The sequence below is a fragment of the Battus philenor genome, unplaced genomic scaffold (genome assembly GCF_028537555.1).
Source record: "Battus philenor isolate CCGP_79_NKW_IND1 unplaced genomic scaffold, ilBatPhil1.0.hap1 SCAF_20, whole genome shotgun sequence".
Taxonomy (NCBI): domain Eukaryota; kingdom Metazoa; phylum Arthropoda; class Insecta; order Lepidoptera; family Papilionidae; genus Battus; species Battus philenor.
In genome coordinates this window covers 9946795-9964654 of record NW_027181683.1, presented here as the reverse complement: position 1 = coordinate 9964654, position 17860 = coordinate 9946795, and the positions used below count along the sequence as shown (strand labels likewise).

General features: G+C 31.1%; 3 protein-coding genes across 7 annotated transcripts in view; 1 reads left to right on the top strand and 2 right to left on the bottom strand.

Moving 5' to 3' along the window:
• Positions 1 to 1185, bottom strand: LOC137923036 (uncharacterized). Its single transcript, XM_068766157.1, has one exon. It carries the CDS (start codon positions 1183 to 1185, stop codon positions 1 to 3), a length of 1185 nt encoding a protein of 394 aa, XP_068622258.1.
• Positions 1186 to 2832: 1647 nt separating this feature from the next.
• On the top strand, positions 2833 to 8347 carry LOC137923035 (uncharacterized). The gene is made up of 5 exons (XM_068766156.1): positions 2833 to 2968; positions 3379 to 4242; positions 4273 to 5062; positions 5510 to 7195; positions 8344 to 8347. Exons 1-5 carry the CDS (start codon positions 2833 to 2835, stop codon positions 8345 to 8347), a joined length of 3480 nt encoding a protein of 1159 aa, XP_068622257.1.
• A 3308-nt stretch (positions 8348 to 11655) lies between these two features.
• Positions 11656 to 17860, bottom strand: part of PIP5K59B (Phosphatidylinositol 4-phosphate 5-kinase 59B) — a 91826-nt gene continuing 85621 nt past the window's right edge. For 4 of the 5 annotated variants that reach the window (XM_068766240.1, XM_068766243.1, XM_068766241.1 and 1 more), the window contains one exon: positions 12645 to 16572. In XM_068766240.1, the coding sequence (XP_068622341.1) occupies positions 16468 to 16572 (105 nt within the window). In that variant the 3' untranslated portion in view covers positions 12645 to 16467. Of the gene's footprint in view, positions 11847 to 12644; positions 16573 to 17860 lie in introns of those variants that run through there. The other variant, XM_068766242.1, reaches the window with a different exon arrangement.

The following is a 17860-nucleotide window of genomic DNA, read 5'->3' as shown; positions in this document are numbered from 1 at the left end:
TCAAAAACTGGTACAACTATCCCCATCATGATTCTCTTCGTAGCACCCATGATGATGACGCCTGTTCTCGTTGCATCTTTGACAACAATGTTCACAGCCGTCGTGAATTTTGCGACAACGCATCGAGTGGACACATTTACTACACATTTTTTCACAAAAGTTCTGTTGACAACATTCCGGCTTTATTAATGAATCCCCACTGGACATGAGGTAGTTGGTTGTCTGACAAAACTTGCAGTTTTTTTCCGCGACTTTCTCATCTTCCTGTTTACAATCAACAGAAAAACGAATATCATTTTCACCATTGTTTTCATATATTTTTGTTTTTACAACTGGCAACACTCTCGGTCCACTTCTTGTTATCGGCCTGTTTTTGCAATCAAAATGATCTAAAGCGGCCTTCTTTCTCACTGTCGCAAACATTCTATTGACTTCCTCTATCGTGTCTTTCGATTTTGTCTTTTCTCTTAACGAGTTTTTAAGCTCCTCCAATTTCATTTGAGGAATAGATGACGATTTATGTTTTAGTAGATCAATTGAAAATTGGGAAGTTTTCTTTACTTGCGGTTGAAAGCAATGGACGACTGTGCACTTATTATTTCTTATTATTGAGTTTTCTTCAATGGCCAGATGAAACATTTTGCTTACAGTTAATTTTGGGTTTGTTTTCTTGCTGTTTTTTAAATCGTCTGTTTCAACGCACGCGTCTTTAACCAAAATAGTTTTACTATATTTATCTTTTTCAACACAGAGTTGTTTTTTACTCTGGAATACAGTGAGCACCTCGTTCAGCAGATTCAATCCCTTTGTCACATCTGTTTGCGATGTTTGGACAGTTTTTGTGCTCGAAGTATGATAATTGGTAATCACTTTTACAGTTTGTTCTTTTACTTCCTCTTTATCGGTAGCAAGTTTCTCAGTTAAACCTTCCCATCGGTGATCAAATCCTTTTTGACAAATTGGACAGGATTTAGACTTCCGTTTACTAATATCTGTTTTTTTAATGCCATCACATTTGGGTTTTGTGTTAAGACAGATAGAGCATATGAATTTTGTGCTCTCATTCGTTCTCTTGGCTGTATTTTTCTCGCGATTCATATTTTCCGTTGTTTTATGTTTATTAGATTTATTTTTGTATGTTGTTATCTCTATATGGATTTTTCTATAGTTGCTATTGCCTATCATATGAAAGCGCAAGAGTTCTGTAACAAATGATTATTTCTTAACATTTTATCATATAAAACAATTTCATTTTAAAAAAAGGATATATATTTTAATTAATATTTTATTCTCGTGGATAGAATGGACGGAAGCTAAGTTTCATACGTTATTACTCAGTACCACGATTAACAAAAAAAGGTGAAATTTATTTGGTACTCGATAAGCCGCTGGGAACTTAAAATCCTAGAGAAGGGACCACAGTCGGCAAATGCAACATAGAACTTCCACCTAAGATGAACGGCTTATATCCGATTCTATTAGAAATCAACCTGGGAGGCTCATGTCCAGTTGTGGACGTGCTGCGGCTGAATATTATCGATGACTATGATTTACGTAAACTAAATTTCTGGCCAGAATTACGGACGATGAAATCACTGCTTGCGCACAAGTATAGTTTTAATACCACTCGCAAAGGGCTTATTACGGTAAAGAATTGATTTTCCTTAATTAGACAATACTTCAATATATTTGTAAATATACAAATGATTATCCGTTATCTGATTAATAGCTTCTGGTTAATGGCACAGGCGCATCTCACGTTACAAAAATAATTAGAAAATAAATCAATGCAAAAGACAAATCCCATACTCACAGTAAAATTTAACATGTTTTTTTTTATTTTGTTCGAATATTACTTTAATTAAAACTCGTTATTACGGGTAATTGAAATGATAATAAGCAGGAATAAAGAGTGCTACGTTTGCTATTTTTTGACGTATATTAAAGTTGTTTTTTTCCGTTTTAAGCTCTTTACGCGATAGACGTCGCTACAGATCTAACAATAAGATTTAAAAAAGCTGTATTAAATACATATTGGTTAGAATGCTTATAGTTTACAACAATATAATTTGTTCTTAATATTCATAATTTTAAAAAGAAGTTTTGTGAATATTTTTTAAATTTACAATAGTTTAAACCATCAAAATAATTGTGTGTCTCCTATAAAATATTTTTCATTCATAAAAATGGCGTAACGGATAAAAATTTCAAAGGAAACGTAATTTTAACTTTCTATGCCGGAATCACTGGCAGTAAAGTAAAATATAAACAGTACAGAACATGACGTACTTGTCAAAATGACGTTAAAATGCAATAATTAACAGATAGTCGGCGAAAATTTTTTATATATAATAAAAAGAGAAATTATTTTTACTCTAACATTTCTGTATGTGGCAAAATAGGTAAGTTAGTGAAATATAATTTGTAGATTGACAAGTTGCACAAAAGTAAGTTACGAACAGTGTCAAATATAATATATGAATTTAGTGTTTTGCTTATCCCGTTTTAGGATAAAAATACAGTAAAACTGACGAAAATGAGAACAAACAGAAGAATAATGATATATAAGAAGAAATGAAAAAAAACAAAGCCGTCAATGTTACAAAAGGTGGTACAAAAAGTGACTTGGTTACGGAACGTAATCGTTTTTGTAGTTACAATTCTGGTAATGGCAGAGCATACATAAGGCACGCAACAATAAAGACAAATCACAAAAATTTCAAAAATCTCGATTTACAAAATGTCAGTAACTGGAGTCACTTAACATGCTCCTGCGAAAATTCCGGCGGAAAGTATAAAGAAACCGGCTATTTTACAACCAAGCTGAATCAAATGCAATCGAAAAGTTTCACTGAGGTTGGTGTCGGAAGTGTTAAGGTTTTACAAAAACGAAAAGTCAAAAGAATCTATTTACCAGCGACAGAGGAACGAGCAGTCGGAACATTAGATTTTCCTTTATGTGAAAATCGTAAGTGTAAATATTTTCTAATATTTTTTATCATAACGTAAAAACATTTTTACAAGAAAAGTTTTTATACAATTTTCAATAAAATCATATCAACATTTTTGTTTTAGCAAAATGTCAGCATTATAACCGATTCAATGAACTTTGCCACAGAACAGATAAAAAACTTGAAGAAAGGGCGATCAATAGTAGCAATAAAAAATATTTTGTAGACAAAAAACTGTCTCCATTTATAAGAACAAAATCAAATTGTACAAATCCTTTAAGTACTCATTTTAACATACATGAGTTGAATAAAAGCGTCGATAATACACCGCTGAATAAGTTGGTTAACGTACCTACACAGGTCGGACCAACAGTTTTAGGGAAATCGCCAAAAATAAAAATATTTAAAGAATTAGCTATGAACACAGAATCAAATCCAAATGATAAAGTGGATAACTCAGAAATTGAAATTTCTCTCGAAATGTCTAGACTTTTAAACAATAAAAACCAAGTTGAATTCAGTTCCTCGTTAGATTCATTAGTACAGCATGTATATAATTTAGACAAACCTTATAACGGCACAGCTAGCCAGATTTCAATTGATCCTATGGAAAATAAATTAGAAAGGGAGTACAGGAAAATTTTCACAAGCCAGTCACGAGAGTGTCCGTGTAATAACAAGTTCTCAACGACAAACAGTGATTCTTTATTGCGTCGTTTCGAAGCCTTGCGTCGTGATACGCTGGGTGAAAAAGAATCCAAAAGAAATAGTATATCGAAAAATTCCAGTCACATCAACAAGCCAATTTGCAAAGATGTTTGCATAGATTCATCCGAACAGCCTGCTCCATATGCAGCATCCAACAGTAACATGAAAACTATTAGCCCACTTCCGAGCATTCACAAAAAGAGTCTATTAAAAACAGACAAAAACAATGATTTAAATCCTTCAAAACCTAAAAAGAGTACACATTGGCGTTCTTCTGACGTAGAAGGAAATGAGCATCAAGGGCTTAAAGGCATGTTCAAATCATGGGGAAAGAAATTGAGCTTAGACGAAGGATGCTATAAGAAAAGTAAGTTAAAATGTTTTGATTCGAAAAAAAAATCAACGAGTAGTGTGAAATCTGGAAAACTTTTTAATATTAAATCTACAGATGAAAAAGATGAAAGAAAGTTTCGTTTCTTTAGAAAAAAAGTTAAAGTTGGTTTGAAAGTATCGAAGTCAAAAAAAGATGTCATGACCGGCAGATGCGAGGTACGAGAAGGGTTGACGATTAAAATTGGAAAAAGTTTCTTAAAGCAGGATCAACATGTGATAGCTCTTAAAAAAACACCCTCCAAATACGAGATCAACGATGACATGGTATTGAAAACGTGGCTACAAAGGTTTGTATCAAAATCAGATGAATCGACAAAAAATCTGACAATGAGGTGGGATAGCAGTGTTTATGGAAGCTGTAGCGATGGGAGTGAAATACAAACGAAAAGTTCATACGAGACCGACATCTTACTATATTCTAATAGCACTCAAAAAAACGACTCGCGTCATAAAACAGACAGAAACTGCTTAATTAATTTCTCAAGGCAATACATTCAAGCGTGGATGATACCAAAGACAATACTCGATAGAATAGTCAAAACTAAAATTTACTGGAATGCTAAAAGTTGTAATAAATATAACAGAAAGAAAGAAATTGATTTTGGTGTAGTAAAGAGTAATAAATATTCAATTGACAAAAGCGTAGCTTCGCCTGATGATGTAACCGACCACAACAGTCCTAGCATGAGGGAAGACTACAGTTCTGAATGTGTAATGGTTAACATTTCCTTAGGACGTATAAGTGAGTTACGTCAACAAACTTACACACACAAGACAAGTAACGAAGAGGTGTACAATGTTATTGATTACGAAACACCTTTGCCAAGTTCAGAGAATTTTTTAGGCGATGAAAAAGATAACATTGTCGTTAATAACAAAAGCACTAAAGAGAGTATCAATCGAAAGGATAATGATTTTAAAGGCGATCAATTAAATAGTGAGAAAGTACCTAGTGTATTAGGAATCCGAATTATTCCACAGCGCAAAATGAGAGATCTGAAATATCCACTGTAAGTTTAATATTTATTTTCGTACTATAAACCTATTATATTGGTAACAACTACTTACTGTTCAAATTGTTAAATTGATACCAGTGCAACATCATCACTATTTATCGTATTTATCAGTAGTAGGGCGACCACAGCTGGATAAAGGGCTCCACTATAGATTTTCAATAGAACATATTGGAAGCTGCTTACATCCAGCGTCTTCCGCTGCTGTGTGTGTATGCCATTGTTTGTTTACACATCTCATTCCGACAAAGGCCAATCGATTGGCAAGTTAGTTACTAGGTGCAGTGGACAACTAGAAATAATTATATTACCGAAGATAATTACCACAAAAACGTACTTCATTTGGGCATATACATATTTTATTCGCCGTGTGAATTATAAAAATAATTCTTCAGTACTTATTTACTCTTTATTTTGGAGAATTAAAAATATGTTCAATTTCAGATATGACGTAAAAAATTACAAGAGCGATGACAATTTAGAAGGATCACTTTACTTGCTGCGGAAAAATTATAAAAATGCAGAAATATATCTACGCAACCTGTGTAATAAGTGGATACCCCTTGGTCTAGATTTACATTTGTGGTGTATTAGTGATCCGAAACTGCAATCCTCTTGTAGTGTCAATAAGAAAGATGAAAATTTTCATTCATATCCAAATATAGCAGACAATATCCGATTTACGACTTTAGCTTCTTCCCGCGATGCAGCTATTAACAAGGGATCAGAAAAATGTGCAAGCCGCAATAAGCGCAGCTCTATAAAAACTATAATAAGAAAAAATAAAAATGAAAAAACGGAAATAGGTGTTCGAATCTGGCCAAAAGATTCACTGGAAGTTTTGAAAAAACGGAGATTATACTCCAACAGCAATAAAGGAAAATGGCATTACGATAAAGAGCTTTCTGTGACAGTATCAAATACTGCGAAATCTAAAATTCAATCAAAATCAAAGATGAATAAACTTCCTAAAAAGCATGTTACTATTTCCGAGACAGAAACCAACAAAGAAACGAAAAATAAAGTGTCGTCTGTAAAAGTAATGGGAATAGACAAATGTCTTAAAAATAATATGAAACTACCTGGTTTACCAACCTCCCAACATGCTTCTGAATTCCTTAAAGAAACCAGTATAGTGCCCGAAACAAATCCAAAAAAAAATGGAGGGAAGATAATTTCACAAAATGTGTCTTTAGAGTCAGATGACACAACTTCATCAGATGACGATGAGAACTGTTATTCGTCTGAAGAATATTCTAATAGTGTATTTCCTCGTAAAGAGTATATACCAAATACCCCCGAGTATCCAAATTTAAAACCCAACAACGATAATAATTGTAGTAAATCTAGTAACCAAAATAAGACAACCACTGAAAAGGTTAAAGACGTTAGTTCTAAATCAGGTTTTAATTTTTCGGATTGCTTAAAACCCAGTGCTATAAGGAATAAATGTCAGAATTTACGACAAAAATTCACATTTGAAAAGAAAAATTCGATTGAATCTATAAAAAATGAAAACAAAATAAAAAAATGTTCTATTACAACTGATGTGCAAAAGATTTCATCACTGTCCAAAATGTTTCCAGACGATAAACATGATCCTGAAATAAACAGAGTCAAAGCAAAAATGCTAGGACTACATTTTAAAAAGCAGCCAATTAAAAGAAATATATCCAGAGCATGTTGGACAGTAGATGATAAACATGAAACTAATGTGGCCGGTGATTTAATAAATGATTTAAAAAAATTGGCAAGTACTAACGACTTTAAAGAATGTCCTAAAATAGAAACCGAAGATGTTAATGGTGATTTGGTTGAGGTAAAGAATGAACGCAAAAATACGAACACATCTGTTTGTTTAGATAGAAAGGAGTCTCAATTGTGCACAATATCAGTATTGAGCTCAAAGAAAAAGTCATATCATGACAAGGATGCGAAAATCGACAAGCATAATGACCTAAACAAAGGGTCCGATTTTATTGAAATAAGTTTTAAAATAAAGCGTAAACAAATCGACGATAAGGCGTTATTTGTTAATATTAATGAAAGTAGTGATCGAGATAAAAAAGAAGATTTAAAAAAAAAGATCAAAAAAAAGGAAAGCAACGCAACAAATAAGAACAATGCGGTGTATTTACTGCAAAATGAATCAGAATCTTCTATTGTTTATGAAAATAGTAAAAGTTTTATAAATGTCAAAATATTAATCAAAAGTTGCAAAGAAAAAAATGATTTCATAAACCAAAAATCCCAGGATGATAAACTTTCTATATATTCTAAAATAATATCTGATAAGCTTCACACTATCTCATCAGGTCTTAAAAAGTCGATAAATGCAAATCTTCAGCCAAATGCTAATTTGACTATAGATTTTATAAATTCCGTCGAAAAACTTACAAGTAATAACGGCCCAGTAGAAGACTTTCCAGTATTCACTTCAGATAGTAAAATACTTAAAAATTGTGGAAAAAATGTTATGGATATACAGAAAGCTGAAAGAGACGCAGACTGCAAGGAAATCATAAACCCGTACAATTTAGGAGAAAAGATGCAAAGTGCTCAGACAAGCTCTACCAAGAGTAACATGAACGAAGATAAGCTATTATTAAGCAGTATAAATTTTAAACCATCTACAAACCCCAGCGTCTATAGTAAAACGTTAACAAATTGTATAGAATTGCATAAGAAAGTTATTCAAAAAATAATAAAATGTGCCAAGGATTTAAATAAAAGCAAAAGAAAGGAAAAAGCGAAAAAGGCGAGAAGAGTATTACGAGCGATGCTATTATCAGAATGGAATAACAAGTATGCCTTTGAACAAGATACCAGTAGATATCATAAACAATTAATATTCGAACAACTTCGCTCGAAACTTCAAGAGAAAACACTTTCCTCGCATAGCTATTGCCAATATAAGAGTGAGCCATGTATTAAAGACCATACTAACCTTGACAATTATTACTATAATGTAGTAACAAAAACAGATAAACGTAAAGCATCACTCAGATCATTTGTTTTATATGAACGGAAAATAAATAAAAGACGTGCAAAAAAACTCGCCACAAAATTAGGACGAACGGATCTAAGAACACACGAATGCGCATCAACAAAAATACAAAATAGTAATAGTTCCTCGGTAGATGAAATCGATACAAATTCTAAATTACAACACTTTGATGAGAAAGATTTTATAGGTTACTTATCTAGTGATATATTGTATCATACGAACCATAGAAAGAATAGCGATATTAATTCATTTTTAAAACCTTATTACGCAGATGAGATTATTATACAAGCAAATAAGCGGCGATCGATTAAAAATACTATTGAGAAAAAGGTCCAGAGTGGTGCAATTTGCGTTCATAACGAAGCCATAACTATAGTTAAGTCGAATTTTGTTAAAGAAAATCGTATTAACCTACATCAAAGCCAAATTGGAACTACACGTATTAACACAAAAGAAAAGCCTGACCTATTACAGCTACCTGAAATCAAAAGAGCAGTTTTCGAAATGTACAACGCCACAGAAGTCGTGTCTAATAATTCTGAATTCTTAAACGCACTACCAAAATTTGTAAATGATGTTGAGAATTTATTAATTATTTAGGATTTTTGCCGCGGTAATATTAATTTACAGATATATAGCAGGTATTATATCAGAAATTGTTCTTGTACACCCTATGTTAAATATTATATACTATATTTATAATTTGTTTAGTAAAATGAAAGTTATTATGTGCTGTATTATTAATTACATCTGAATGTATAATTTAATTATAGTGGCCTTGCATTTGAAACAAGTTTTTGTTTTTCTTTATATTTATACTACTCTTAATATTTATACTAGTGTCGAATTTTATAACAATATATTGTATTATAATAAATTCATATATAAATTTTTAGCATTTTATTCTTATCCAATAAAAACTATGCAGCATTTTAGGTTCGTAAGGAGGGGTCCAACGTATTACAGAACCCTGTTGGTAACTTGGATAGGTTAATGTTGAGCAATGGACGTTCTGTGGGAGTGAAATGATGCGGGTTCACAATAAATTCAATATGACTCAAAAGTTCGATTTGAATTTTTTATCGTATCGTAACTGAACATATTGGTTCAAAAAGTGAAGAATTTCAGCGTTTAGATTCCTTATAAAATAACCAATAAATACAAAAATTTACTGTCTTTTGTATTGAGGTCCTATATAAGTTTTTACTTAGAAAAGTTTTTTATTGACGCCATTTACAGCTTTGCCAGGTTTAAGGCGGTAGAGCGCTGAAGACGCTTAGCCTAGGTTACAGTAAAAACTCGTAGGTATCTTCAGAAGCTTCAGCTCGTGCCTATTGGTTTATTTTTTAAATTTTAATTACAATAACGATGTTATTAAAATATCCTTACCTTTTATGTACGAATTGGGAAAACCAAGTTAATGTAACAATATTTATATTTGCAAATAGAAATTTACTGCTACTTCACACTGGACTATCTGATAGATTCGTTTCTTATATCGTCACATCTCACCTCACACCTTAGGGTAATACGAAACGGCGATTTACCTTAGCTTTTGTGTAGAAATTTGGAGTTTTGTTTTATTTAGTTGCTATAAATAAATAAATATATTACTTCATACCAGGAGACGAATAAGCATTCAACTGATCGCGATGCTATAAATTAGTGTCACATAGTTTTGTCATTCAAAATCCATTGTTATATCAGTTTCAGAGGCCTTGACTACTACAGCGCTCTTAAATTCCGTGCATCCTTACTTAAATACCTTTTGAGGCCTGATATAGACGCCATTAGATAATTGCTAACATAACCCCATGATGCAATGATAATTATTTCCTAGTATTTATAAACTTGTTGTTTATCTTTACACATCCTTTATACTTAATAGGAAAAGTGAAAAAACTAATATTTTTTAAAGATATCAATTTACAAAAATTCGTAATAATTTATTAGGTGTTAAGATGGCTATGAATACAGATTTATATTAAGTTAAAGTTTATAGATTTAATGTAATTGATCATCAGGGAACTCTTGCAATAAAGAGAAGATGCAAAAAAACCGAGCAAACCCAAAAATTGAGATGTATCAGATTACTTCCACTGAAGTTCCAAGTTGTTGAGAATATTCTTTTAAAATTATCTTTCTTAACAAGATTGTTAGATGAATTAACAACATAATAAACGTATATTCTTTTGTTTTAATAATTTAAAGTAAGGCATATTTGGGATAGTAAATGAAAACAGATATATTAAATAGAAATCAATTTATTTCACTCTATGTACGACAAAAAAAAAATACAATAAAACTATAATACAAGCGTACTGATAGTCAATTTGACTGTAATTGAAAACTTTCAAATCAACACACAAATACACATTTCATTGTTTGACATGCGTAATATATTTTTAACTTAACACATATATAAGAAAAAATTTAAACGTTATTGGATTGAAACTTAAATTATTTAAAATATTACAAAAATCCTCTGGTGGGATTTGTTGCCAAGTGCTCTAAATACGTTTTATTTGTGTTTTCATTTATTGAGCAATTAATCATTTTAGGTTTTTCTTTTACCACGTTTAACATTTTTGGGTATTATAATAAATCATGATATTTTGTAGACAAAAGACCATTGTAAAATTTTGACCATTTTTTTAATAATAGTTTGCTTATTCTTATATTATTGTAACTTTTGAACTTATTAAATAAAGCAAACCATAGAACACATTCGAGTGAGCATAGCTCATTTGCTGTCTATTAATATATGGTACGCCATACCAGAAAACTAAGGGTTTCAGAAAGAATAAATAAAGTATTGATAACGTTGCATCAAAAAGCGTTTTCAAAATTCGGATTGTTTACTATCTGTTCTAGCAGATTTTATTGTCAGAAATTATTGACTTGTCGCATTCCAATAGAAAAAAACAAATCAATGTATTAGGGGTACCGGAAAGTAATATCACTTTCTTAAGTTAAATTAAGTTTTATTTCTAATCAATGATAGCATCACCTTCGTTATCAACAATCTTTTGCCATCTAGTGTACAAATTTTCAATGTCGGAGCAGTAAAAATAGGTTTTTCTGTAAAATATGTTGACAGAATAGACATTACTTTACGGTCGCCCTATTTCACAGTGATCACTTAATATAGGGTAAAGGAACATAGGTCATTTTTTTAAAGCTTTTTGCAAAATGATCTATACATTCATCATTTTAAAGCTTTTACATCTGTAATCGATCATCCTGTATGATTATTTAAGACTAAAAGGTTATCGGTTAAGCTTATCGTTAAAATATATCTTCTATGATATATGACCGACAAAATTCTGTCCTCTAGGTTTCTCAATATTATGTCTGGCCACGATAGTCGAAATGAACCCATCTCATACCCAAAAATTTTATTTTAATTCAATTAATTTATCTTTATAATGTACTAACGTTCAGCATGTATTTTTTCAAATCAATTCTTCACTTTCGATTTAAAACTGTTTGAAGTTTGTAATCTTCTCCAATTAACAAACTTTATAGTTACTCTTTACGCAAATAAATATCAAATTTTTATTTCATTACTTTAGCACACAAAATAATACATTACTTGACTAAAATTAAAAACAATAGGACGGATACATTAGATAATATTATTTCTAATAAATGCAATAAAGACAGCACGTGTTATCTTAGCACAATTAATATACTAACCTATTTACGTTTAATTCTCAATTTTAGGTTATCTTCTTTGGTATGTTCTCTTTCAATCCTTATTTATAATCTTGTCTGAAAAACAAAGTCACAATATTAGTACTAAGCATTGGAGTTCTTTTTAAAATAATTATTCAGATATTATTCATTATTTAAAATTGTTAATAAATAGACTGGTAAACATAAATCGTATTCTAATACAACGAATAATTTGAATAGCTTACTTTACCATTTTTGTTAGGCAAAGGTTATACCATCGTAGAGCCTAGCTGATGATTTAATAAGAATGCTTGTGAAAATGACCATTAAGGGGAAAGGCAATGAATTGTAGTATTCATAGAAATTTATTAAATTTTTACCTACATGAGGCATATAGATCAGATTATATCCTTTATTTATCTAGTAAATTCTTACCGTTTTATTACTAAAAATCATTAATAAGGTCTCCACGCAACTAAAGTTTTACCATCAAGTTTAAAGAATGCTTGTTCGATAAAGAATCTTAATGCATTAAAAAATATCCTAACAATTTGTTATTTGTTTTTTAAAATTATGCACAGTGGAATAACTTATATTTTAATACAGACTTCTTAAAATTGCAATTTAAATAAATAATAAGTCGTAGCAAAAACTTACTGTGTGTCAAAAAACTGCAACCATTAACCTGTGTTAGCACAAAAACTCACATAAATGTTATCACAATGTCGTCGCATCTACTTGTGCAAAACATACAACAACTCAAGTGCATTTAGTGTGAAAGAGGTCAAGAAAAAATGCACACATTTGACGTGATAATTTAAAATAATTAGGAACAGGAAAAATAAAACAGATGAATAAATTTCACATTATACATTTTTATTCGAATATCTCCTTGATATACAGATAAGTACCTTCTCTCAGTACAAATACATTGATTACATTCAGTATACAATAGCAATAGCAACCATTAACAAGAGTACAAAACGCTGTACATCAACAACAAGTTTGACTGTCGTCAAAAATACGACGACATTCAATCAGAAATACGCTAAGACATGCGACGATATAATGCCAAACAGAGTGTGCTCACTTAAAAATATACAGATAATACAAAATATTTTTTTAACTAGCAATATCTATTACAAACTTTTCTAATGCCGGCACATATAAAAGTATTCTTAACAATCTCGAAATTTAGGTAAAACACTGAAGATTTCAACGTCCATTCTATTCTTTAAATAAATGATTACCACAAAAACTTTCTAATAATTACACTAAAAACACGAATAATTGCGTAAATGTTTATAAAAAAAATTGCGTAAATAAAAGAAAATTTATATTATTAAATTAAAAATTTAGATTTTATCTGTATTTTTTAACATACTACAAAATAACAAATATAGATATTGAGATTTCCTAATACTGGCCAATCAAACACACGGTTAAAAACAATATTAATTATTAGAATCATTTTTATAGTTTAGTAAATTTGTATATTTTGTGATATCTAAATGTGATGATATTATTATAATGTTTGATAACTTTATAAATGCATTACGTAAACACACTGTTTTTAATATTCGTTAATATCATGACGCTACTCAGATTAACTTTTATGGCAATTCAATATGATCCAGACGCTTAAAATTAAAATAATTTTCCTACTTAAAGCTAAATAAAAGATTCGTATAGAAAACAAGACAGTTTTAAAGCAAATAGAAATGGCGGTATTCTTAAGACTAATGGAGTGAATTATAAAAATGAGAAAAGTTTCAGAGAAGACTATAAATATAAAATTGGTACAGATAATAAAAATGTCATGTTATACTTCAATTAAAAACAAATCAGTCTATGGCTAAAGTAAAATAATTATAGAAAATAATAATAATAATTTAATAACTATAATGAGCAAAAAATTTAACATTCATAACCTAATTTAAAATAATTCTAAAAATATGACTACAATAATTTACTTTCATTTATGGCAGTATATCCTCGAACAATATCTACAGGAAACAAAATGATACACAGATGAGCTGGTATATTAAAAATTAAATATTTTTAGTGACAAACATTTATTTATAAATTTAATTTTGTCACAGCTCGCACGAAATATTATTATAGCGCTGTTTCTTACTTTTACAAGCAAGTGAAAGGGACAGGTGATTAAAGTAAGCATCAAGAATGATAAAGAAATATGATGCGTTTACATGTTTATTTTTTTAAAACTTGCAACAACAGTCATAACAATTTATGTGTCTATAATTATTATATTTTTATCGTAGTCTCGGTTGACTAAAAAAACCATCGCAATATATTTGTCGTTGTGTTTTTGAATGTACTCTACCTATCGTTATATGAGAAACACACCTACGTACAACATTAAACAGAAATAATTCCAAAACACGACAAACATTAACGTTAACAGGAGTATTGAGCATAAGAATAAGACATGTCTACACCGTGTTTACGACAGATGCGTGTAAACGCAGCCTTACCACTTTACGATTACCCAATGAGAAAAGTTATACATTATCTATGTTCGGCAAATACATTGTAAACCTATATTTAAATGCAATATTTTTTTGTTAGATATAACATTATGTTGCCGAAATTCAACAATTATACGTGGCATGTCGAATAATATCATTCAATTTGTGATTATTATTTAAATCGATTTATTGAAGAGATATCTTATGTACTGACTCATCACGATATCTCTGTTACCATAAAACGTGGATAATTGTAATTTGGTAGAAATATTCCTTTTGAAGAGTAGTAGTCAGCTAAGAAAAGATTTTACAAAATTCTACCCGCAGGGAATATTCATTAAATTCGCAAAGACAACGGGGTACAATTAGAGATATATGTATATCATGCCACGTGTTAAGAAAAAAAAGCGACACTATCTCTAGCGACTTGACGAATTAGCCATATTTCACAAAATTCCACCCGCAAAGGAGTTGAGAGGGTGTTCTTAAAAATATGCATATTTTCTAACTATATTTTTTATAAGTAAAAAAAAATTACCAGCATATATTTTCGGCATGTAAAATATTATCATGAATTGATTTGAAGATATAACATATACAAAAGGTACGGCTACGCGAATCGGGCGAGTGGGAGCTAGTAACATATATAGTAATATGAATTTAACATGTCCTGATATAATATTTTTCAATGAATTTACTATTTATCTATAATATTTTTCGTTGAAATACATAAGGAAATGTATTTTGCTTGTCTGCAATACTATGTTATAACTTAAGTCGTATTATTAACAATACGTACGTTGATTACGACGAATTATTTTCACTGTAAAGCACCAATATATGCACTAAAAACATCGGTACACTAGATAGCTACACGTAGAAAAGCTAAACGATACCTACTTATATTAAGATTTAATTCAAATATATATATAAAAAGGTACGTTGTTGAATAAGAAACCTATGCGAAAATTGCAGATCGGAAATTTTAACGTATTGACCTAAAGTTGAAGTATTATGGAAAGCACTTTCGTATCGAAAATATATCGAGATGACAATCTTCTCTGAAGATAAATTACGAAAATAATTACGTTGGCTATCGTGTGTACAATTTTAATCCATATTTTACTAGCCATATATTATTAATTCAGCGTGCTTTCGATAATCCAACCTCTGGCAATAATTGTTAATTTACATAATTAGCGTCAGAATCAAGTAGATTTGATTACTAAAGAATGTTATTTTAATTATTTTAGTATGGTACCAGTGAAACCGCAATATAACGTCTTAGGCAAGCTAACGAACTGGAAGCAGAGGCTAAAAAACACGAGCGCCGCCACCACGAGCATTTACAGCGGACTGACTGAATGGGACGGCCGATACTTCCTCTCACCTCGCCGCACGCGTGCCTAAGGCGCGGTACAGCAGTTTCGGTAGCCCGACATTTGATAATTTTTGTTTAAATTTATGATAAACCTTCGCTAACAAATGAGAAAAAATTTAATTTAACTCCTAATTTATTGCTATGAGTTTTTTTCTAATTTTAGGTAGTCCTCGTATTAATACGGTATTATGTTTGTAAGAACAATTCCTTCAGCGATTATTGAGCATAGTTTGGCATTTAGAGCAAACATTCGTACAGATTATAAAAAAAGCAACGACATTTAATATATCTATAAAAATATACTTTAGCACTGGCAGCTTTGACGAACACGTTCACGGTTATGTGTATGCCATCATAAAAAGCGATAAACGAAACGCACAACCCTACGCATACACAAACACACTTGCAAGCCAACAATCTCACGCGTATTTTGACTATTTTGATAATTAAAACCAGGGTCGGATAAAGGATTTTTAGCGCACCGGATAAAACAAAATTTATCGCTTTTTCATATAAGATTATTTATTCCATTCCTATACATGTGACACGAGATTTTTTGTAATACCATATGTCAAAAAATCATGTCATTCGTTCATTCATTTATGTCACACGATAGACGCTCATTGCTAGAATTATCAGCCTTCCGCTGTCCGCATCCAGCGAATTCCCGCGACCTTGATGATCTCGTTGATTCACCTAGTGCTACCTCTTCCACTTAGAACTCACTTTTACTCTATTTATTACAAAAAAATATTTAGGCTCCAAATTTGGTGACCCGGGCAGTAACTCGGCTTTGCTTGCTCCTTTATCCGACGCTGGTTATATAACCACATTAATTTTATATCTAACAGTGTTTCTCTTCGCTCTGCAAATGCTGCATTTGCTGGTGCACCTCGTATGTCGATATCGTTATGTTAGATGCCTCGGATGTTAGATGTGTGATTTCGACCTGTCATAGAAATGTTTCAGTTTAATATAGTTTTCAGGTAGCAAGTAAGATTCAATGTCATCTATCCCTACATTTACAGAAGGTTTTAAACGTAGCTCCTCAAATGTACTTCAAAACAATCGCAATCTGTTAATGTGATATTATTTATATATAATTAATACGTTGAGCGCCACATCAGCGATTTGTGAAGGCCAGTGCTGGGCATAGGCATCACCTATAGATTTCTAATAAGACCGGTGGAGTGCGACTTACAGCCTGCATTATCCAACGAGCTTAACAAGATCTACACAACTTATTGGTGGACGTCATACACTAAGCTTCTCGACCCGTGGTCTCACCTCCATAACCGGAAGGTCCTTAATGACCATCTATTCTGCGCGCAATGTGGACTGCTCATTGCCAATACAACTGGTCAATTTGTTGGACTATAAAAGTTACTTTTGTCTACTGATCTCTTCGTCCTTGTCTCGATCTCACAATAAAATTCCCAGCATAGCCAACGATACCATGTTTCGGCTTACTCTAGAATTTCTGTTAAGGCGGCATAGATCACTGACTGACATTAGTGTAAAATAAATTAAAACTATAAAAATCAAATTTAAAAAATGTACAAAAATGTGCTTTATTTAGACGCAGACGCCAAAAGGAAATCTTATAAATAATAGTAATAGTGTATATAAACAATAAATAATAAAAATAGTAGTGTATAAACTAAATTTGATATATCAGGCTTAATAATAACCAAAAATAAATTTGGCGGATATCGTATTGAATGAGTGCCTATGGGGATTAGGTAACACGGGTAGGAATACGTAAACTGTCTTCTACTGCAAGAAGAAGTACTGCCCTTAGAAAACCAATGCTTATAAGCTGCATTAATGGCGCTCAACGTATTAAGTTTAAAAAAAATCCAAAATAGAAGTATACCTACTTAAAAATTTGACGAATAGCACCACAGAATCAAAATAAACTCTTAAATTGTGACATTTAAAAAAAAAGAATCATACAAGATAATTTCGATCTTACCTTTTACTATCTTCTGATTTATTTTGTAAATAAAGCTGCATTAAGCCAACAGCTGAAAATATGGCTTTAAAAATATTCTACCGTCACTTTAAAAACAGTGTCTATATTATATGTAAGCGTGTGTCAGAGAGAGCACATGCCTAAGATATATGATTTACTGTTTCTTATATAGTGTTCCATTCGATATATTAATTTGTAATGTACATAGGTGTAAAACTAAAAGAATACTCCCCGTGAAATAAATACTGTTATAATCGTAACG